The sequence below is a fragment of the Bombina bombina genome, chromosome 5, assembly GCF_027579735.1.
Source record: "Bombina bombina isolate aBomBom1 chromosome 5, aBomBom1.pri, whole genome shotgun sequence".
NCBI classification, from domain to species: Eukaryota; Metazoa; Chordata; class Amphibia; order Anura; family Bombinatoridae; genus Bombina; species Bombina bombina.
Window position 1 is genome coordinate 453,296,485 of NC_069503.1, and position 22,710 is coordinate 453,319,194.

Here is a 22,710-nt window from a genome sequence, read left to right on the forward strand (position 1 = left end):
CCTAAAACATTTTGCTGTATTCATGACCCCAGGGTCGGAAAAGGACACCTGAGGCCTGTAGCAGAGGCGATCTCACAGGCAGCGTTTCCCCCCGGATCCCCGGGGTATTCTACCAGATCTGATAGTATTCCAAACCTGCCCTGACATCTTTGATTATTTTATTTATAATATACTCTGCCGTCTTTGATAAGAATACCATATTAAACAGCACGGACGTGCAGAAGAAGGGAAACAGATGATTAACATCATGGTTGACAAGTAGGTAGAAAATCTTCCCAACAAACAAGATCTACTATTTCTTAGGCTGGAGGCATTATTTCAAAACCTGATAGACAAGGCACTGGACCTACAAGCTTTCATGAATAAAGTGCTGCCAGCACAAGTGAAAGTATCAGCAATACAGCAAGCTAAGTCTCTTGGGTCCCACCTGTCCTTAGGGCCCGGGATAGCCGCACAACCCAATACTCAATTGATTGAGGTATACCACAAGCTGAATAACTACACAAAGGTGACACAAGAAATATTGGGCAGCTCGCACACAACAAACGCAGAGAAAAAGCCAATCAAATCAGCACTCCAAGATCTCTCCGGCTTTCTGAGCAAGCAACACCGGAGAAAAGAGCAACGCATCTTGGCTGTAGTCCCGGGGGGGGTCCCCAACGGGACTACGGCTGAAGAGCAAGCATCGGGCAGGTCTATTACATCGACCGATGGTTATGACCAATACAGTAGCCAACCGGAGACGGCCTCCATTTTACACAGTCCCGCTTAACTCAGAAGAACTTACAAGGTACCCATATTAAGACCTCCTTTGCCTTGGAACCATCTCTTTGATAACACTTCAAGAGACTTTCATGTCCAAGATAAAACTTTCCCTTACCAGACGGTTATGCCCAGAGATGCACAGACCTTAAGGATGTTTGGTCCTAGATCTTGCACATAAAATCCTATGGGCAAAAGCATTCCTGTTTTGGAAAAATAGCACTTGTTTGTATTAGAATGCATTTTCTATTAAGTTAGTATTTACAAGGCTGCACGGTTAAAGGTGTTTTGGCATTAAGCTTTAGATTAACAGGATAGAATCGCTTACTATAAGCAATATATAGGGCTTATTATAAGCATAGGGTTAGAGTTACTGCAGCAGTTAAAGCATGTTTAGGTCAGAAAACGTTGTTCCAATTGAAAATGTCCTTTCTTTTTTTGTTGTTTGGTTTAATAACTTGCTTGCCTTGAATTTTATTTTTCTCTCTACTGCTCATATGCGCACCATCTTTTAGATCTACAGTATATCTTATATATGGCTACTACAACCTTAGAGAAATATCCTTTAGTAGCAGCAACATATATTAATTGGGCGTAGCGTAGCCACACTGTCTTAATGACAGATGATATATAAAACAAGCTCATGGTTAAATGAGGACACTCAGCCCCCTTACATATAAATCACAGCAGGAAGCTATCAATGAAACCAACAGAGGACATATACTACAAACACACAACCAATCTTTTCTGACGCGGCCAGGGCAGCGCATGAGAGAAATATTCTGTAGCTTAGCGCCATCACTTAAGTGGCAAAACATGAGATGGCATTCCCACAAGATAGGTCACCATAGGAATGGGAGTTTTTATACAATTAAAGCGGCTGCCCAAGTTAGCCAACTCCTTGTTTTTGCAGGTCTTAAAAGACTGGGATGAAATAGCAATGTTACATTCTAACTAGACCAAAGGCACTCAAAAAGCCACAAACAAAATGTATTTTTCAATTACTGAGCAAACCAATTATAAAGATCCTACGAGGACCAATCACACATAATCAAGGCTTATAATGAGCAGTCACATGAAACCTATCTTCTTATAACACCAAGATGTTAGGGTATATGATCTTAATCTAAACTGATTCAGTTCTGGTCATTTGTATCTTCTTTTAATTATTGTTCAACTTGAATAAGCTAAAGCTATATTTCTACTTAAGAAGCAAACTTTTCTTATGTTTTGTTCATGGTAAACCTCTAGTTTTAAATCATTGTTATTACTGGCCCAAGAGTGACCATCTAAACCCAAGGGGATAGAAAATGTGGACTTATGCAACCCCGGTACACTAAATACTATTGAATATGATATAATATTTGAGATGATTGTACCTTACATTGTGAATGTTTTTAACTTTATTGTATTGTCCTCAACAAAAATAATAAAAAAACAAAAAAACACTTCAGTCTTCATTCTTTTAGAAACATTAAGGCTGAGCATGAGAGCACAATAGACTGGCGCATTGTTATATAAACCTGTGATAAACTGAACGCCAGTGGTTTTAGTATATTCATCCACTTACTCTAATGTGCATAATATGACACTTATTATCTACATAATATGCCTATTGCCTAGGGGTTATGAGGATGGCGCAATAGATTCTCTTTATATGCATCATCAGAAGTGACCTGATCTAGCCAGTGACAGCACACATTGCACTTACTGTGAGGAACAGGGGCACACAACATATACACATGCACACAACCTCTTGATGGAAAGAGGGAAATATTATGTTATATTTTTGTTTTTTAGAGGTGTTTTTGATAGACACTATAGATTTGATTACATTGACCTAAATAATTCTCTCTCATGACCTTTAAAAGGAAAAGAGCAAGCAAATATAGTATTCATACCTAAAATGGCAAAGATCTTAAAGGGACTGTCTACAATATAATTTTAATTGTTTTGAAAGATAGATAATCCCTGTATTACTTATTCCCCAGTATACAACCAACACATTTATATTAATATACCTTTTACCTCTGTGATTACCTTGTATCTAAGCATCTTCTGACAGCCCCCTGATCACATGACTTTGTATTTGTCTATTGTTTTGCAGTTAGTACTGTGTTGTGCTAACTCTTAAATAACTACTCTGGCATGAACACAATGTTATCTAGATGGACCACATGAACTAGCAGTCTCCTGTTGGGAAAAGCAAATAAAAAAGCATGTGATAAGAGACTGTCTGTGGTGGCTTAGAAACAGGCAGAGGTTTAGAGTTTATAAAGTATATTAATATAACAATGTTGGTTGTGCAAAGCTAGGGAATGGTTGGTAAAGGCGTTATCTATGTATCTTTTTAAATAATAATTGTAGTGTAGACTATCCATTTATTTAATACTAATGACCAATTTAACCTGACATAAAACCTATCAGGTTTAGTCACCAGTACTGAATCCAAACTACAAAAGTGAGAGAATATTTAGGAACCTATTAGAATTAACCTTTCAGAGACCAAGGACTTAAAGCAAGATCTGCTTGAATCTCTGTTGATGCACACTTTTTTACCCGATGGCCGCATTACAGCTAGCTAGGTTATCACATCAATAAACACTGGTCTATTTTCAATATTTAGTGGTGAAACTGTGTATTGAAGCATATGGAATTAAAGGGACACTAAACCCAAAAAAATTATTTCATGATTTAGATGGAGAATACAATTTTAAACAACATTCCAATTTACTTCTATTATCTAATTTGCTTCATTCTTTAGATATCCTTTGTTAAAGAAATAGCAATGCACATGGGTGAGCCAATCAGACAAGGCATCTATGTGCAGCAACCAAACGGCAGTTACTTAGCATATCTAGATATGCTTTTCGGCAAAGTATATCAAGAGAATGAAGCAAATTACACAATAGAAGTAAATTAAGTAGTTTAAAATGGCATGCTCTATCTAAATCATGAATGAAAAAAATTGGGTTTAATGTCCCTTTAAGCTAATTTTTTATTTGTCATTTATTTCATTCTCTTATTTTATTTGCTGACAAATTGTATTTGCCTTTCTCTCCTGCTTTTATATAACCCCTTTTGTTCTTAGTTTCTGAGTTTAAGGGACAGTAAAGCCAAAATTTAAACTTCAATAGATTGGGCAGAACATAGCATTTTAAACAACTTTCCAATTTCATTTTATTATTGATTTTGCTTAGTTCTTTTAGTATCCTCTGTTAAATAGTAATACCTAGTTGAGCTCAGGAGTGTGCATGTGTGTCTAGCCATCTGGCAGCAGTGTTTGCAATAATGTTTATAGTAATTGTATACATAGTTGCAAACACTGCTATCCTAGAATCCTAAAGACGTGAATGCTTGTAAGCTTCTTTGTCTACCTAGTAGGGTTTATGGCAATGTTATACAAAGTTGCACAAACTGCTACCAGAAAATGCTAAAGAAAAGTGTATGCTCTTAAGCTATCAACCTTACAAAGTTTGCTCTTCATCAAAGGATACCAAGAGATCAAAGCAAATTTGATAATTGAAGTACAAAAGCTGTTAAAAATTGCATGCTCATTCTGAATTGTGAAAGGTTATTTTTGACTTTACTGTCCCCTTAAGTATAAAATGTCATTTTAAGAATACAAGAGCTAACCAAATAATACTGTATTTGTTTTCATGGCATTTTAAAATAATTTTGAAAAGTGTAGAATCTATTTCATTACACATTATTTTAAACATTGATTACATTTAATCTTAGCCCTTTAAACAATCTGGATGTATTTTGGGTCTCATTCGTGGTAATTGGTAACAGGGAAGAACAGCAGTTGACCAACTTATGCCAACTGTTTTCCTGGTGCATATTTTAGGTATCTATTTACAAAAAAGAAATTGTGTAGTTTGTGTATATGCAAATGAGTTAATAATGGTAGAGCTCAGTTTAAATCGGGTGGATATGGTGTTTTTTTACAGAGGACTAAAGTGTCTAATCTGGGCAGACCTTTCAAGTAATGTAGAACAGGGGATAAACGTAACTGCAGGCAAACTTTATATTGGTCCTAAAATAACAATTTAACCCCAGTTACCTTATTTGACGGCACCATTCCAGACTTCCTGGAGTAGACACATCTAGCCGCTGTTTCTTTAGTCTTTCATAAAGGTGGTGAGAGTCCACAAGCCAATAATCCTGGGTATTCCACTCATCGCCACTAGGAGGAGGGAAAGATTCCCAAAACTCCAAGTTCCCTTAAGATTCCTCCCAACTCACTGGTAAACTAGTTATATATTTTTCTCTGAGGAAGGTGAAGAGCGGAGTTGTTGTGTATCAGTGTTTCTCAACTGTGGTCCTGAAGTACCCCAACAGGCCAGGTTTTCATTATAGCTGAGCTTGAGTGGGTGGGTTTAGTAATAATGATTTTAAAAAACGTATAATAATGAAAAAAATCTTGCATTTGCAAAGTTCTCTGACGGGCAGTTTTTGTTTTTTGCCTTGTCTGAGAAAAATTTGCACATGTTCCTTCTGTCCCTTTAAAGTGATTTCTGACATCACCCTATCAATCAACATATGAGGCTTTTAGGCACAGACTGACCTCTAACCTCCCATTGGCTGAAACAGCTGAGCAGCATCCTGCGTATATCATGGATACAGTCCTAGGCGGTATATCACCTTGATTTACACTTAAGCGGTCCTCGCTTACTACTGTAGTCATACTTTGCAGACAAGTCTTGTGTCAAAACAGCACAGTGAGTGGAACATTTTATATTACTCATGCATCAGCATAATACACATGTGTATATACAACTACAAGCTTTACTATATGCTGCCCTCTTTACATTTTAGAAACTGCTTTTACACAAAGGGATGGAAATCTAGTATTCCCTTTGCATATACAATATATTATAGTTACGAACTGTTCACCACTTTATATTAGGTGCTTTTTTTATTATCAGAGCTATTATCTCCTTGGTGAATCTTTTAAAATCAAACTGTCCATGGTGGTCAGGTAATGGTTACATGCAGACCCAAGAGGATTTAAAACGAGGAAGAGGTGAAAGCAAGGTATTGTATGCTTATCTAATCAGTGGTTTGTGATTTCTGCTTTTTTTTATCTGGACTGTTGCTGTATATTTAATACTTGACTTTAGAGGGTTAATTTGCTAAACGGTATATTGGATAATGGTATAATATACTTGTGCTGATTGCTGACGTTAATACTGTGTGTGCAATACTTTGTGTATAGTATACATACAATGGTGTTAAATTGTGTTTGTGCTCACTATTAAAATAAGTACTGTTACTGTACATTGAATAATGCTACATGTCTTCACATCACTAGTATCTGCCAGTAGCTATTTTTACTGCACATAGGATAATACTACTTGGCTTCACATCACTGTCACAGGGGCTTCTGCATACCTGACTGGGTCACATGACAGAGCTCCACCTGCTAATCTTTATATATTCACTGGAAATATGTATACTACATTTTGGGGTGGGTTCTACCACCCCACAGTCTTCAAAATTCTCCAGCTGCCACTGGATTCTGAGGTAAGGTCTGTTAGCAGTAGGTTAAAAAAAAAAAAAAACAGTTACAGAAGTCATCTGAGGTTTTTTCTGTTCCAGATGCTCTCTACAATATTCTCTTAAGAGTTGTCTAAATTTTGTCTTGACTAATCTCTGTTCAATTTTCTGCAGTTTATATTCCTCTCCAGGAGAGGAGTGAGTATTTGGGAAGTAGACTTCTTATTTACTAGTCAATTCATCCATGGGAATGGTCCTCCTTTTTGTTTTTTTGTTTTTTTTGATCAATTGACAAGGTCTATCTGAATTAGATGTGATGACTTCTTTCTTGGTTGAACAGCAAGCCTTCTGTCTCCAATCAAGTTCTAAGATCTCTCAAATTTATAGCTTGGAGATTGTATGCTTAGATTTTTTTTTTTCTTATTCTTTCATTGGGTCATAGATTCAGGCCTGTAAACCTGTGACAAGGAAGGCTTTTCGAAGGGTTTTGAAGGCATTTATTTCTTTGTGTTTGAAGCCTGGTTTTAGCTGGCATTCTTTTAGAATTCCTTGAATTTTTCAGGATGGCATGTATAAAGGTTTATCCCTCAGCTTTTTAAAGGGCCAGATTTTTTTTCTTTTTTCACTTTTGTTTCTCTACTAGTTTATGAAGCTTCTCAGTTTTGTTGCAGCTTTAGTCAGGATCCAGCCAGTGGTAAAACCAATTTCTCCTCTTTGGATCCTCAATATGGTTCTAAGAATATTGCAGGTTGCTTCTTTTTGAGCCAATGCACTATTTGGATACTCAGTTTTTTGTCTTGGAATGTTTTGTTTCTTTTAGCAATTCCTGCTTTTAGAAGAATTTGATTTGTCTACCCTTTTCTGTGGGCCTCCTTATCTGGTTTTTCATCTGGATAAGGCAGTTTTGAGATCTAGGATGGATAGAGAGAGCCTAATCCTCAAAAAAAGACTTCAGAAACAGCACTCAATGGGTTGGGTGTTTAAATGCAAAAATTGCATATATGCATGGAAAAATGGGTGACTTGGGAACTTGACAAGAAATAGCCACTATATGAACGAGGGGAGTGCAATTAAAACATAACTTTTATTATATACAAAAATGAAAAGATAATAAAACTGGAAAAACTTTATTTAAAACACTCTTAGGATTTCTCATGTAATATTGTACAGATTAGTAGTAATTGTTACTATTGCGCATATTAAGCTAGGTAACACCAGCTGGACCTATGTAGTAATATATACAGGTATACCTCACTTTACAGTGCTTCACTTTACAGCGATTCGCTAATACAGCGCTTTGTGGAGCTGAAGTTCAACCTCCAAGGATTATGAAATAGTGCTGTAATCATTGTGAGTTTGCGAGAAAAGTGACTGGCACCATTTTGTTATGCATAGTTCACTCTGTTTACAGCTTTACAGTGCAATCTGTGTCTCAGTGCTATAGTTTGGCAAATTTTACTACAGTAATTCTCACTATTTTACAAGTACAGTATTTATTGAATACTGTGCTGTGCTAGTGTTAAACTAAACTTAGCCCTATTGCACCCCTAATATATGCAAGTTCAAACACGTTTTCAAGTTTTTAAACACACTGGCAAGTGGAAAGAAAGCTAAAACTGCCTTGTTTCACTTTAAGGCGGTTTTCACTTTACAGCGGGGCTCCGGTCCCTAACCCGCTGTATGACCGGGGTATACCTGTATAGGATATCGGTGTCAACCTTTGCTATCTCGTAGGTGTACCTAATTTATGAAATGTATAATCTGCGAGATAGCAAAGGTTGTTGACACCGATATCCTATATATATATTACTACATAGGTCCAGCTGGTGTGACCTAGCTTAATATGCGCAATAGTAACAATTACTACTAATCTGTACATTATTACATGAGAAATCCTAAGAGTGTTTTTAATAAAGTTTTTCCAGTTTTATTATCTTTTCATTTTTGTATATAATAAAAGTTATGTTTTAATTGCACTCCCCTCGTTCATATAGTGGCTATTTCTTGTCAAGTTCCCAAGTCACCAATTTTTCCATGCATATATGCAATTTTTGCATTTAAACACCTAACCCATTGAGTGCTGTTTCTGTAGTCTTTTTTTGAGGATTAGGCTCTCTCTATCTATCAATTTTTGTTTATAAATGATGTTTACTACAAAGCACCATACTTAATCCTCTATATTACTAGTGGATACTATTAGTATTACTAGGGTTCAGGTAATTCCAGTTTGTAGTGCCATTGGTCACATTCTTTAGCTTAAACTTTTGAGATCTAGTTTGATTTATTTCCTTAAGTGGCATCTTTAATCCTGATTCCTGAATTTGTTTATAATCTTTTGGATTAGGACAAAAAGAAAGCAAAAGAGTCTTCATATCTTGGATGTTTTTACGGCTTTGAATTTTTATTTGCAGGCTTCTAAGGATTGTAACTAATAGTCAAGTTTGTTTATTTTTCTACTGATTCTAGAATGGGTCAGAAAACTGTTGACTTCCTGAATGAGGCTTTTGGTTCATTTTTTTGGTTTCTTGGAGGCGGTTTGGCCTCAACTTTTTACTGTAAATTCTACAAGGTCAGGTTTGTTTGTTTTTTTGTTTTTCCTGGGCTTTTTAGAATGAGGCTTCTGTTGATCAAATTTGCAAGGCAGCTATTTTTTTAAATATATTTTTTTATTGAAGTTGCGAGAAAATACAACAAACAAATCAAATTAGTCCAGAAACAAGAATTACATGGAAATAGAGCATTTACTGTCGTTGCATAAACAGCATAATACAGATAATAGTTTACCATTTGAAACCTCAATACTGTGCCCCAATATAATGCGATGTATATATCATTAATGGTGGGGCCAAAATCCAAATATAAAACTGTCTGACATCTTAAGTTCTTGTGTGGGGATATAGAAATTTAGAGATTGAAACACATAGATATAGGAAGTCCCCTTCCATGCATTGTTAAAGTGTCATAGAAAGAATAGGACTAAATCTATAGGAACGTCAGTTTTAGTATATAAGGGGGAGTCAACGGGCAGAAGCCATTCAAAAAAATAAAGAGGGAAGTAAGGGGGGACGAGGCTCTAAGTTGGCGTAAGGTTGTAAATAATACTATGAGGGGGACATGATCACTCTAAGGAGGTGGAGGGAGATATAAATATATAACTGCTTCTTCCGTCAGCTATACTGATTGAGCTTAATACTAAACGATCTTCCAAGTGTCTTTATGGCTTGGAGCATGTAGGGCTAGGGTTAGCGGAAACTAGCCCAAGTAGGGCATCGGAATTTCACTATGAGGATAGTTAGGACTAGAAGCATATACTATATAAGGCAGGCAAACAGTGTTATATACATTGAAGGGGATTATACAACAAACTAGCGTATTCAGATAGAATTGGACTAACAGTGGTACCGAGATATATTACCAAACAAATAGATCAAACATAACCTAAAGGAGTACTTTACATGTTCTTATAGTAGAGTCCCCTACAGCCGGTGTATAGTGTAGAAAGTCTATCCCAAAAGTTCCTATCTGCTATAAGATAGTAAAAAGAGTGTGACTTAGAATTCTATATTGAGCCTTGTGAGTTGCAACATTAAAATTAGGAAAAACGAAGGGCAAAGCATGTGGTTTTCCTGTAGATATCCTCATTGATAGCTATATAGTTGTAAGACACTTCAACAGTACTCTTTACTAGTATATGGGTATCAGAACATTGTGTACCACAGGGCAGCTTCTCCATGGTGGGCGGTCTACAGACGAAGCCTATACAGAACAAGCTAGAGTTATTATATAGACCTATAAAAAAAACTATGTACAGAAAAAATAGATCAAACATGAACTGGAGCAATACTCTACATATTCTAAAACGCGTGTCCCTTACAGTAGGTATATAGCATAAAATGTATATGGTATGAATGCTGTCACTGTAGCTCATATCTATGAAAAGATAGTGAAAAACCTGAGTGAGCAATTTATATTGTGCCTTATGGGTTGTAACAATAAACTGGAAGGTATGAGGGACCATGCATGGAGTTTTCCAACAGCCATAAACTGCTATATGCAAGATTTTATCAAGCAATACAAAACATATACATTAACTAGCGCATTTATCTAGTGTAGTGCTATCAATATACATTACAAAAATATTAGATCCAACTTGAACTAGGGCTATACTTTACATGTACTAATATATTTGTCCCTTATAGTAGGTATAGAGCACATAATGTATAGTGCATGAGTTCAGTCATTGTAGTTGATATCTGTAAGAAGATGATGAAAAACATGAATGAACAATTTATGTTGTGTCTTATGAATTGTAATGGCAGAGGAGTATGAGGGACAAGGTATGGAGTTCTCCAACAGCAAAACCCTTGGGCTTAAGGTTTTATCAGGCATTGCAGAACATATCTATATAGTCCATGTGTCTCATATCCTGGAAGAAGCTGCTTTAACCAAGAAGAAACGTTGTAGGGGTTGTGGACACAATCTCCGCCAACCCCAACTGCCTATAAAAAAGTGAGAGTTTAGCCAATACCAGTTCTCCTCAAATTCTTGCCCCAATTATCGAAGTAAAGTTCTCCCCAGGACCAGCGAGTCACAGGGTGTGTAGACCTTAATCTGTGCGCTATGAGGAAGAGAGTGGTGCCTGTAATCCTGTGACTTACGTCCTTCGTGAGGGCCTCCATTTTTCTAAGAGTAGTTGTGTACCTCGATGGAGCTACAAATGCTGTTGGTGAGCCAGAAGTTCCATGTGGGGTGTAGGCAGACATGTCGCTATGTGAGGATATAGTTGCGGGTATGTTGGCTACCAGCCCCGCCCCGATCGGCCGCTTCGGAGCGAGGTCCTGAGCAACAGCAACAGCATCCGGAGTAACAGCGGGCTCGCTCTGCGGGATAATAAGGACTCCATCCTGAGGGTCCGAGTTGGTAGGCCTCACCGCCATTTTAGGTATATCGGCTGAGCGGTAGGTACGCAGAGGGGTCTCCTGTGGACAGGTAACCGTATAAGGCGAATTCTCAGGTACGCACTCTGAGGTGATTGTGGTATCCCCCCGGCCTAGGAACAAGCAGTGGAGAAGCGAGCTGAAGTGGGCATCCATCCGGCTCTGAAGTGCAGTAAGTGCGTGTAGGATCTCTTTATCCATCTTAGTTGCTGGCTATAGAGCTGTCACTCGCTTCAGCGATTTAAAAGCACTCAACTCAGATATCTTAAGGAATTTAATAAAGGTTAGTGCCGTTGCCGCTTAATCCATGCGGCCGGGGGGAGGGTAGTAAATATCTTTGTCAGGCCGTCTGCTGGAAAGTTCCATAAAAAGCAAAAAGAGTAATAATCCGTCAAGATGGTTATAGCATTCTGTTCAGTAAATGAGTAGGCTTTAGTATGTAGTTATATGAACATGAAATGCTAAACATTTCAATAGATATACGATGGATTATTGGGTCTTCTATTGGAGCCTTAGAAATTGTGACCGGCCATGTTCCCTGCTTAGCCACGCCTCCAAGGCAGCTACTTTTATAGTTTTTGGACATATGTTGAGTCCACTAGACCCGCACATTTTTTGCTAGATTTTAATTCTTTCTGGCTGCAGCTTGTATGCACCTCCCCCTTTTTTCCTTTATCCTTTTTCTTGCTCTTGTCCTTTCCTCCCTTTCTTCCCCTTTCTTGGCTATACGTAAGACTGATTTACCAGTGAGGTTGGAGGGTTTTTTAGGGCTCTTGGAGTTTTGGGAATCTATGCCGCCTCCTAGTTGCCAGGATTAGAATTCCCAGGAGTAATGGCTCATGGAATCTCACCACCATGAAAAAATGAATTTTAGGTAAGCATACATTATATTTTTAAAGTGTACATCACTGAAATCTTAATATGACTAGAATCACTTTTTTTTGCTACAGGAGAGGTGAATGACAATGTGGAAACTGGTGTTGCCAATGGAGAAACTCCAATGGAAACAAACCAAGAGATAAGGAGTGAAAAACAACCTACATCGGCTACATTGAAAATGTCTTTTGCAGAGTACAAAAAGATCTCCAACCTGTTGGTGTTACACATGCAAAAAATGGAAGAAAGTAAGGGAAATATGAGAATCTAATAAATACTTTCTTGTATAGCAATAATTGTAGGTATTTATATTGCGTGTAGTATATGTAATAGCAATGGCTAGATATTTATTATATGCACTACATAAGAACAGTTAATGGTAAGTGTATCCAGCTCCCACTATCTGCATTTGTCATGCATGCAAGAAACAAATGTCTTTACAACTGAAACAGAAACCCTAGACAATTTTTGGTATTTTAGGAGTGGCAGTGGGCTACATTTATAACTTCCTCAGTCTTTCCTTTCTCTCCAGTTTTTGTTATTCGATATGACCTGTGACCTGTGGTTAAAAAGAAATGGGGATAAAAAATATTTTTCTATTCGAATTTGTAATTCATCTATGTGCATTTAATTTTTTTTACCCATTTTTTTGACCCATTTAAACTTATGGATTACTCCATTTTTAACTTTCATCAATATAGTGTGCAATTTAATAAGAAAGAAAAAAATATTTTAATAATTGGAAAGTACTTTCTCCTCGGTAGCATGTCCCTGTCCGGAGAACTATATGACAGCAGCTGTGCAAACACTGCTACCATCTAGTGCTCAAAAGTGAGTTAAACAATTTGTGAAGAGCATTCTTGCAAAGCTGTTACCATAAAAAACTCCAGAAATGTGCATGCTCTTGAGCCGTCTTTTCAATAAAGGATACCAAGAGAAAGGAGTATATTTGCTGATAGACAGTTATAAAAGACATTTTCTTTTAAGTTGCTCACTCCAATTCCTGAGTAATGTCTCTATAATTTAATTAATCTCTTTTCTTTGGTTATTTGGCTTTAGAAAATCAGTGGCATTAATAGACTGGAGAGGCGGTTGAATCATGTGCATTACATTAGACTTGGTGCACTATGTTCTAAATGAGAAATCAGCATTTTGATTAACCTGCAACATAGGTGCCCAAAGGTAGATTAGAATGTGATTTCTCATCTTCTCTCTGTCAGTAGAGATATTTTGGGGACAAGTTAAGAGAACCACAACAGTGTCCTCTATTTAAAAAATAAAATTTTAAAAAATTGCGTAAGACCCTTGTGTTAAACAAGTTCAATTATAAATGCAATCTCAGCTTTTCTTATGGTTAGCATGACCAGTAACTGAACAAAAAAGCAAATATTTAGCCTAGTAAAAAACTCATATCCCTTTAAACGGTATCATAACACTACAAAAGGAGGTATCAAAGTCAAAATGAAACCTTTAATTATCACATTTACCTGTTTTTCTCTGGATATTCTCAGCTGAAACTTTTTATTGAGGCATATAGTGGTAGACTCGGTGATGTGCATGTGTTTTGTCCAGTGATTATAGAATATTTGTTAAACATTGTTCCAGAGACTACCATATAGTGCTCACGACAACATGCACTCCAGAATAGACTCCATGAACTCTTATGGAAAAGGTCCAAGTTGGAAAGTCCTTCATGTTTTTTTTATTTTTTTGTTTAATAGCAGTCAACTTTTCTCTTTCTTTTCTTTCAAGCGGAAGAAGACTGCCAGTTGAAAAAAAGTGACTTGGTTAATTGGTATCTAAAAGAAATTGAAAATGAAATTGAAACTGAGACAGAACTAATCCTGAAAAAGCGTTTGATTGAGAAAGTCCTTCACAGATTAATTCATTATGTAAGTGTTTTGATTTTCTGTACTTGTTTGAAAAAAACTGCAAAGTTCCTAAAGTTCATTATTATAAAATGTGTGAGTTAAAAATGATGAAAATAGATTATGCATCTGATTGTGGGGAGTAATATTAATTGGCAGGGAATGGAATATGATACGCTTCCTTACTCACAGTAATCTTTGTTATTAAAGGGCCTTAATAGTCAAAAAAATAACATACTCTAATTCATTAGATTTTTTTTTATTAATAAAGAAACCAATACAATACACTTATTCCGACACTTCATAGTCCAGGGCCAGGCTAATTAGACTTAGTGAAGCAGGTCCCAGAGCCTGTGCTAAAGGAACCTCTTCGTTGTCGCATGCACTTAGAACTGGCTGCTATAATCTTCCTTTTAGCGCGACCCTGGACTGAACAGAAGGGTTAGACTAGTGTGGCTCCCCAGCATGCTAAAGGTAAGTATTAACCTTTTAAAAGGCTAACTTAAATAGTAACAGATATATACTAACACATTTCGTTAGTGTGTGTGTATATACAGGGAGTGCAGAATTATTAGGTAAGTTGTATTTTTGAGGATTAATTTTATTATTGAACAACCATGTTCTCAATGAACCCAAAAAACTCATTAATATCAAAGCAGAATATTTTTGGAAGTAGTTTTTAGTTTGTTTTTAGTTTTAGCTATTTTAGGGGGATATCCGTGTGTGCAGGTGACTATTACTGTGCATAATTATTAGGCAACTTAACAAAAAACAAATATATACACATTTCAATTATTTATTTTTACCAGTGAAACCAATATAACATCTCAACATTCACAAATATAAATTTCTAACATTCAAAAACAAAACAAAAACAATTCAGTGACCAATATAGCCACCTTTCTTTGCAATGACACTCAAAAGCCTGCCATCCATGGATTCTGTCAGTGTTTTGATCTGTTCACCATCAACATTGCGTGCAGCAGCAACCACAGCCTCCCAGACACTGTTCAGAGAGGTGTACTGTTTTCCCTCCTTGTAAATCTCACATTTGATGATGGACCACAGGTTCTCAATGGGGTTCAGATCATGTGAACAAGGAGGCCATGTCATTAGATTTTCTTCTTTTATACCCTTTCTTGCCAGCCACGCTGTGGAGTACTTGGACGCGTGTGATGGAGCATTGTCCTGCATGAAAATCATGTTTTTCTTGAAGGATGCAGACTTCTTCCTGTACCACTGCTTGAAGAAGGTGTCTTCCAGAAACTGGCAGTAGGACTGGGAGATGAGCTTGACTCCATCCTCAACCCGAAAAGGCCCCACAAGCTCATCTTTGATGATACCAGCCCAAACCAGTACTCCACCTCCACCTTGCTGGCGTCTGAGTCAGACTGGAGCTCTCTGCCCTTTACAAATCCAGCCACGGGCCCATCCATCTGGCCCATCAAGACTCACTCTCATTTCATCAGTCCATAAAACCTTAGAAAAATCAGTCTTGAGATATTTCTTGGCCCAGTCTTGACGTTTCAGCTTGTGTGTCTTGTTCAGTGGTGGTCGTCTTTCAGCCTTTCTTACCTTGGCCATGTCTCTGAGTATTGCACACCTTGTGCTTTTGGGCACTCCAGTGATGTTGCAGCTCTGAAATATGGCCAAACTGGTGGCAAGTGGCATCTTGGCAGCTGCACGCTTGACTTTTCTCAGTTCATGGGCAGTTATTTTGCGCCTTGGTTTTTCCACACGCTTCTTGCGACCCTGTTGACTATTTCTCCAACATTGGTGTGTCTGGTCCACGGCGTCATCCTTACTTGTGGGATATTCTCTTCCCCAACAGGAAATGGCAGAGAGTCCCAGCAAAGCTGGCCATATAATCCCTCCTAGGCTCCGCCCACCCCAGTCATTCTCTTTGCCATTGCACAGGCAACATCTCCACGGAGATGGTTAAGAGTTTTTTGGTGTTTAAATGTAGTTTTTTATTCTTCTATCAAGTGTTTGTTATTTTAAAATAGTGCTGGTATGTACTATTTACTCTGAAACAGAAAAGGATGAAGATTTCTGTTTGTGAGAGGAAGATGATTTTAGCAGACAGTAACTAAAATCGATTGCTGTTTCCACATAGGACTGTTGAGATGAAGTAACTTCAGTTGGGGGAAACAGTTAGCAGACTTTTCTGCTTAAGGTATGACTAGCCATATTTCTAACAAGACTGGGTAATGCTGGAAGGCTGTCATTTTCCCTCATGGGGACCGGTAAGCCATTTTCTTAGTCAAACAAACAGAATAAAGGGCTTAATATGGGCTAAAAAACTGGTAGACGTTTTTATGGGCTAAATCGATTGCTTTATTTGGGCATATTATTCAGATTTAGGCTAACAATTGGCATTTATAATCTTGGGGAACGTTTATAAAATGGCAGGCACTGTGTTAGACACCTTTTTCAGTCAGGGGGCCTTTCTAGTTATAGACTGAGCCTCATTTTCGCGCCATTACTGCGCAGTTGTTTTTGAGAGCAGGGCATGCAGATGCATGTGTGAGGATCTAAAAATCACTGAAAAAGCTTCTAGAAGGCGTCATTTGGTATCGTATTTCCCTCTGGGCTTGGTTGGGTCTCAGCAAAGACTATAGCTGGGACTGTATAGGGGTTAAATTTAAAAACGGCTCCGGTTCCGTTATTTTAAGGGTTAAAGCTCTGAAATTTGGTGTGCAATACTTTTAATGCTTTAAGACACTGTGGTGAAATTTTACAAATTTTATACTTTTGCTTCTTCGGAGGCTATTTTTGGGAGAAATGTTTTGCAAGCTGTGGTGCCTTCCGTTTAGGTAACCTGATTTGCTCCCTCCCTTCATCCGTGTCCTAAAGCTTTGGTATTGGTCTTGAGAAAGGTCAGTGTATGACCGAAACGCGTCGACTGGTAAGTGATACTCTGGTAGGATTATTTTGTTTAAAACCATCTGCACTATTATTGTTTTTTGTTGTTGGCAGAAAAGAATAGAATATTGCTGAAAATTACATTGACCGCTTGGGTCACCACCTAGAAGACAGATTGCACCTCACACTGGCGAGAGGAACATTGGGAGATAACTTTCTACACTCCATTTGGGAGAAATAACAAGTACACACTTTCATCCTAAACTGACAATTTTATGGATACGTGATTGTTCACATTTTATCAGGACTATTTTTTTGCATATATATTTTTTATTCTCTTTTTTTTTTTTTTTTTTTTAATTTTTTGTTTCACGTTTGTGTTCACATCAGCATTGACTTTGACCACCTTTAACTGTGATTTTCTACCAATTATTGAGTATAAGTTTGTTCACACAGCATTTGAATATTGTTTGTTCACCTTGTTCTCTGAATATCATTTGTTTTTCAACATTTGTTTTTCAACAATTTTTAAGAAATTATTCAAACACTTTACTTTATATATATTTTCAATATATTTTCAGTACCATTAGGCACTCTTCACTCACATTAAGAAATTAGAAAACACACGGTAAATATTACCACATGATGCAAGACATTTAGTCACCATTAGACAGACCACAATATAAGGAAGTGTCTCTCTAACGAAATCACCTAAACTGTTCCACTTATACATCAGGATATATTACACCGCTAGCAATTTTTCCAATTTTTCTAATATATACAAATTGTTAAAGAAATAATTGTTTTTATTTTTTTGGTTTTAACTTATTGTAAAATCTTGGATCCTTGATTATTTATTTATTTTGTTTTTAAGGTTTAACGTAATGTTAACTTTTATATGTATAAATAAACGGACATAATTTTACATATCCCAGACCCGGCCATTTGGTTTTTGGCGGTTTGATTACCTCTTATCTGATTTGGTATTGGTTCCCACAAGTAAGGATGACGCCATGGACCGGACACACCAATGTTGGAGAAAACAGAATTTATGCTTACCTGATAAATTACTTTCTCCAACGGTGTGTCCGGTCCACGGCCCGCCCTGGTTTTTTAATCAGTTCTGATGAATTATTTTCTCTAACTACAGTCACCACGGTACCATATGGTTTCTCCTATATATATTTCCTCCTGTCCGTCGGTCGAATGACTGGGGTGGGCGGAGCCTAGGAGGGATTATATGGCCAGCTTTGCTGGGACTCTTTGCCATTTCCTGTTGGGGAAGGGAATATCCCACAAGTAAGGATGACGCCGTGGACCGGACACACCGTTGGAGAAAGTAATTTATCAGGTAAGCATAAATTCTGTTTTTGAATGAAACGCTTGATTGTTCGATGATCACGCTTCAGAAGCATTGCAATTTTAAGAGTGCTGCATCCCTCTGCAAGATATCTCACTATTGTTGACTTTTCTGAGCCTGTCAAGTCCTTCTTTTGACCCATTTTGCCAAAGGAAAGGAAGTTGCCTAATAATTATGCACACCTGATATAGGGTGTTGATGTCATTAGACCACACCCCTTCTTATTACAGAGATGCACATCACCTAATATGCTTAATTGGTAGTAGGCTTTCGAGCCTATACAGCTTGGAGTAAGACAACATGCATAAAGAGGATGATGTGGTCAAAATACTCATTTGCCTTATAATTCTGCACTCCCTGTATATATATATTTGTTATTTTTTAAATGTGTTGCATTTTAACAAATATCTGAAAGAATGCACTATTATCTGTATTTTCATTACAAATTTGCATTCTGAACTAAACAAATGTACATCTCTATTAGATATTCTCTCTTCACCTTTTTTTGGGGGGGTACATTGTTGATTATGTCAAATATCTTCATATCAATCACTGACGTATGTAGGAATGTCAGTGTTCTGCATTCTAGAAAACACACTCAGACAATATAAAGTGCATTTTAATTTAACTCTAAAAACTTTAGGGCTTCTATTTCTCCCAACCAGGCTGGTCTTTATAGTAAAGATATCTAATTTTTTCTTTTTTTTTTCAGTTCTGAGAAATTAAAGGGACATGCCAGGCAAAATTGGTATCCACATGGATGCATTTCAGTTTGGCATAGAAGCATTTTTGCAATATACATTTATTAGCAAAAATGCTTCTAATAAAAGCTATAGCGGTTTCAAAAGTTTTTTTTTTTTTTAGTATGCAACATGCACCAGCATTTTCAACACAGCACTTGTTCAGAGGGCTTAAGGTGCTTGTACCATCTGGTAATGGCTCAGTTTGTTCATTGCTGACATGATACAAACCCCACTGGTGTTGAGAGCAGCTGCAGTATTTGATATGCTGTTGCACTGAGAATCTAAAGTTTTGCTTTACATGCACATGCAGAATAAAATGCTAAAACTAAAACGGTGATATTTACTTAGAAGCATTTTGCCAATACAGTTGTATTTTTCAAATATGTTTCTAATCAAATATGTAATCTATGTGCATTTAAATTTTGATCCAAATGTCCTTTTAAACGTTTTATAGGCAAGATTACAATTGGAGCACTAAAACGCTCATGCTCGAGCGTTAATTGTGCTAGAAGTAAGCTTTTTGTGAGCATCAGATTGCGCTCCTATTATGAGTTGGAAGTAAACTGTTTTTGCTTGCGCACTAACCAGACGAGTGCAAAAAGCTGAAGTTAGAATATCGCGTTCATGTATTCCTCCATAGATGTCAATGGAGAAAAAAAAGTTGAAAAAAACCTTTTGCAAACCCCATTGCATAAATATGCTTTATCGTGTTTTCATCTATTTAACTGCAAAGAGATGGATATATATCTATATATCTATATCTCTCTTCATAGGAGTAAATTAGAGAGTTGCTTAAAATTGCATGCTCTGTCTGAATCGCAAAAGAAAACATTTGGATTCAGTGTCTTTTTTTTTTTTTTTTTTTTTTTAATTTTTCTACTTTGCATCCTCTTTCAGCTTATGGATAGTGATGTCACGAATAGTTCACCAGCGAATAGTTCCCGGCGAATATAGCTTGTTCGCGTTCGCCGCGATGTTCGAGCCAACTCCTATTCGTCATCATTAAGTAAACTTTGACCCTGTATCTCAGTCTGCAGACACATTTCAGCCAATCAGCAGCAGACACTCCCTCCCAGACCCTCCGAGCTCCTGGACAGCAGCCATTTTAGATTCATTCTGATCCTGCATTCTTAGTGAGAGGAGGGATAGTGTAGCTGCTGCTGATTTTATAGGAAAATTGATAGCTAGGCTAGTGTATTCAGTTTCCACTACAGTCCTGAAGGACTCATCTGATCTCTGCTGTAAGGACAGCACCCCAAAAAGCCCTTTTAGTGCTAGAACATCTTTTTTTTTTTTTTTTTTTGCCTGTGTAATTTTGACTGTGAAACATCAGTCTGCTAGTGTAATCTAATTGCAGTTGCCTGCCTGCCTGCCAGCGTGTGTGCCAGGCCCACTTGCCAAGTTAGTGCCACCACTCATATTTGTTGTAACAGTAGTGTAAATATTTAAAAAATAACTTTTTTTGACTGTGAAACATCAGTCTGCTAGTGTAATCTAATTGCAGTTGCCTGCCTGCCAGCGTGTGTGGCAGGCCCACTTGCCAACTAGTGCCACCAATCAGAGGAGGAAGGTGACTTTGAGGAGGTGGAAGACCAAACAAAGCAGGCATCCCAGGGGGCTTGTTGTCACCTTTCGGGGACCCATGGTGTTGTACGTGGCTGGGTGGAGGAAGAGACCTTCAATGACATCAGTGAGGACAAGGAACAGGACATGGCTAGCTTGGTATCCAACCTAGTGCAAATGGGGAGTTTGCGGTTGTGCAAATGGACTGTTTGCGGTGCGTTAAAGGGACAGTCTAGGCCAAAATAAACTTTCAGAATTCAGATAGACCATGTAATTTTAAACAATTTTCCAATTTACTTTTATCACCAATTTTGCTTTGTTCTCTTGGTATTCTTAGTTGAAAGCTTAACCTAGGAGGTTCATATGCTAATTTCTTAGACCTTGAAGCCCACCTCTTTCAGATTTCATTTTAACAGTTTTTCACCATTAGAGGGTGTTAGTTCACGTATTTCATATAGATCACACTGTGCTCATGCACGAGAAGTTATCTGGGAGCAGGCACTGATTGGCTAGACTGCAAGTCTGTCAAAAGAACTGAAAAAAGGGGCAGTTTGCAGAGGCTTAGATACAAGATAATCAGAGGTTAAAAGTATATTATAAATGTGTTAGTTATGCAAAACTGGGAAATGGGTAATAAAGGGATTATCTATCTTTTAAAACAATAAAAATTCTGGTGTAGACTGTACCTTTAAAAGGGAAGTTTGGTCTGTCACTGTGAAGCGGGCGTAACCCTTACACTACATGATCGATACAACATCATACCTGATGTTGTAAAGCACGTTATTCCAAACTATTTAGGAATGTTAGGTGATTTATGCCCTTTATGGATTAAAACCAGACTCTGCATCAACTATGTAACTTTCCATGGGAGTTTTGCCATGGATCCCCCTCCGGCATGCCACAGTCCAGGTGTTAGTACCCTTGAAACAACATTTCCATCACTATTGTGGCCAGAAAGAGTCCCTGTTGGTTTTAAAGTTCGCCTGCCTATTGAAGTCAATGTCGGTTTGCCCGGTTCGCGCACAGTTGCAGAAGTTAGAGTCCGCCGTTCGCGAACCAAAATTTTTAGGTTCGCGACATCACTACTTATGGATTTCCAGGCAGGGTTAATAAATAAAATACTATCTGAAATAATAACATACAACAAAACTTTGAGGAACATTGTTTCTAGCTGATAACTAAATGGGTTTATTGAGCCAACTAGATTTTTTTCCTTTTTGTTTTTTTTGAATATGTATTTATTACATCTCTGTGGGTATAGCTGGGAAATTGCAGCAAAGAAAAACAAACAACTGTAAGGCCAACAGCTAATTGAAAGGGGGGGGGGATTGGCTGTTATATTTCATTGATCACATTGAATGACCATTTACACTAATACACATTGCAATATGTTTATATATTGTAACAATTTTTTTTTTTTGTTTCCTTATTGAAGGATCACATTCTGATTGAACTGAGCAAAAGTGAACTAAAATCCCTAAGTAAAGAAGATGGTGGAGAAGCTGCTTTAGAAGAGGACCACATTTTAGTTGTCAATCCAAATTATGTTTTGGAGGATTAATTTTTTTTATGGAATTCTATATATTGTGTTTTATGCAACACCTGATAACTAATTTTCGGTAAATAAAATTATAAAATATTTTGCAAATAACGCTATAGTTAAATGTGATATATTAGGACTTGCCTTATTTGCACAAAAATAGTTTTCAAACATCAGCTACAATGACGTCTGTGTAAAAGACCACTGGGAGATGTCTTCTACACAACTCACCACATGTTCAGTGTTTCAAGGCATGATGCGGAGATATCTGCATCTTATCTTTGCACCACAATGGGGCTAATGTGCTCTCATTTGAAAGAGGGGACTCTACTTTTTCAAAAGACAAGGCCAAACATGCAGGAATCAGGTGGTTACTGATAAAAATATATGTACATAGGAAATCAGTGACGTGCAGTGATATCAGAGGCTAGTGAGGCACTGTCAATGATACACCGGAGAAACACATATACGAGCCCAATAAAAGTAGCTTAAATTAAACTAAAGCATTGTTTCTTAACCGCGGGTCTCAAGTACCCCAAACAGGGCAGTTTTTCATTATAGCTGAACCAGTGCACAGGTGAAATAATCAGCTGATGGGTGAAAGCAAGTTAGTAACCATGGTGTCAATGATCAACTGATTATTTCACCTGTGCACTGGTTCAGCTATAATGAAAACCTTGCATGTTGGAGGTAC

The 22,710-nt window shown here is 37.4% G+C and overlaps 1 protein-coding gene across 2 annotated transcripts in view; it reads left to right on the plus strand.

Moving 5' to 3' along the window:
* Nucleotides 1–22,037, plus strand: part of LOC128659377 (maternal DNA replication licensing factor mcm6) — a 232,207-nt gene extending 210,170 nt beyond the window's left edge. Inside the window, exons 15-18 of one of the 2 annotated variants that reach the window (XM_053713033.1) lie at nt 4,995–5,012; nt 12,152–12,325; nt 13,830–13,969; nt 21,912–22,037. In XM_053713033.1, coding sequence (XP_053569008.1) covers nt 4,995–5,012; nt 12,152–12,325; nt 13,830–13,969; nt 21,912–22,037 — 458 coding nt within the window. The remainder of the gene's footprint in view (nt 1–4,994; nt 5,013–12,151; nt 12,326–13,829; nt 13,970–21,911) is intronic. The other variant, XM_053713032.1, reaches the window with a different exon arrangement.
* Nucleotides 22,038–22,710: the final 673 nt, after the last annotated feature.